Here is a 1407-nt window from a genome sequence, read left to right as displayed (position 1 = left end):
CTCGCTCACATCCTGTAACCGAAATTGGCATGCAGTCTTCAACTTAATTCAACGTTAAAAAATATATATATACACATTAAAGACCTACCATTAGACAGAGTTTTGGGCTTTGATCTGTCAACTGCGATCGGGATGTTCGAATTTTGAGAGAGAACATTGAACACTCTCTGCATGAACATTTTTGATGATGAAGAATGTTGCTCAGTCACTCCTTTTAGACACTCGAGGTATTCAGTAAGATTATGCCAACCTTCCTGGTAAAAGAGATTGGAAATATATACTCCATACGGTACGTTTACACTGATGGTGCGTTGGGAAAATGCGGCGTAACGTCAGCACTACACCGAGTCTAGCTTACTACTGAATGTTTTGAGTCGAGTTACAACCTTTCACTGTATCGCTGCGCCGTGTAAATGAGAACAACGGTTTTTTAATAAATCGAAGCTATCTTTCGAGACAAAAAGTTAGCAGATATATTGTTGAAAGGTATTTATACTCCAAAATTCAAAAGAGGAAAGAAAGGAAGCCGATTTAGGTAACCAGACGGGAGAATGTACGCACTACTTTATCACGTGGGCGTAATGTTTACGTCCCTCGATAAGCGGTTCTGCGGCTCTATGACGTCATCACTTTGGAACGCGTGGTGAGGGAAGGTCCTGTGATGCGAGTGCCACCTGATTGGCATCTCGGCTCCCTTGGTGCAAATGCGTCAGTTATGTGTTCATATGACTGTTCTTTGCTTTGTTCATTGTGTTACTGACGAACAAGAAACGTGACAAACTAGTCGTCTGTGATAAGTTAACGGCCGCGGTTTGCATTGAAGAGATGACAGTCAGGTGGCATTCACATCACAAGATCCGACTGGTATTTCAGTCAGGTGGTGCAACTGGGACTGCCTACTGCTCGAGATAGATGTTGCTGCGTTTCTTGTGTTACTAAGAAATCAATATTTTCGTTACTGGCATTGTGAAATCGGAAGTTGAGATACTGACTCACAAGATATTTTTGTTTGTAAACAATGACTCTTAGAGTAGGTTGCTTTATGGAAATAAGATGTCGGGAAATCACTTTGATTATTTGGGCATCATGAATATATCTAGTTTATATATAACTTCTAGAAACAGGTCGATGCAAGAGCGTTGTATTACGCAATTTAATGTTGGTGCTCCAGATCGTGACTGACCTACATTCGAGAATAAACCAGCAAAACAGTATCCCATAATTGTGGAATATATTTTTGAAAATAACGCCGGAGAAGTACATTGCGTAACTTCATAACAAACCCCTCGAAACAGGCAAATAAACAAAATAGGCTGGTAAACACTGCTCGAAAGGTGGCGATAAAAACCCGTAGAGTTTACCGCAAATCCTTGACATGGTGACCGCAGTTGGCTGTAGCAACCCTGG

At 41.2% G+C, this 1407-nt stretch overlaps 1 protein-coding gene across 1 annotated transcript; it reads right to left on the bottom strand.

The window, feature by feature from the left end:
* Positions 1-88: 88 nt before the first annotated feature.
* LOC119590370 (nuclear transcription factor Y subunit gamma-like) lies at positions 89-343 on the bottom strand (the record flags this gene model as incomplete). The annotated part of the gene is given in 1 exon segment (XM_037939040.1): positions 89-343. A coding segment is annotated over 1 exon segment (91 nt), but the record flags the coding sequence as incomplete, so codon positions are not given.
* Between the last annotated feature and the right edge of the window lie 1064 nt (positions 344-1407).

This window comes from Penaeus monodon, chromosome 27 (genome assembly GCF_015228065.2).
Source record: "Penaeus monodon isolate SGIC_2016 chromosome 27, NSTDA_Pmon_1, whole genome shotgun sequence".
In the NCBI taxonomy this organism is placed as follows: domain Eukaryota; kingdom Metazoa; phylum Arthropoda; class Malacostraca; order Decapoda; family Penaeidae; genus Penaeus; species Penaeus monodon.
This window is presented reverse-complemented; position numbering and strand designations above follow the sequence as displayed.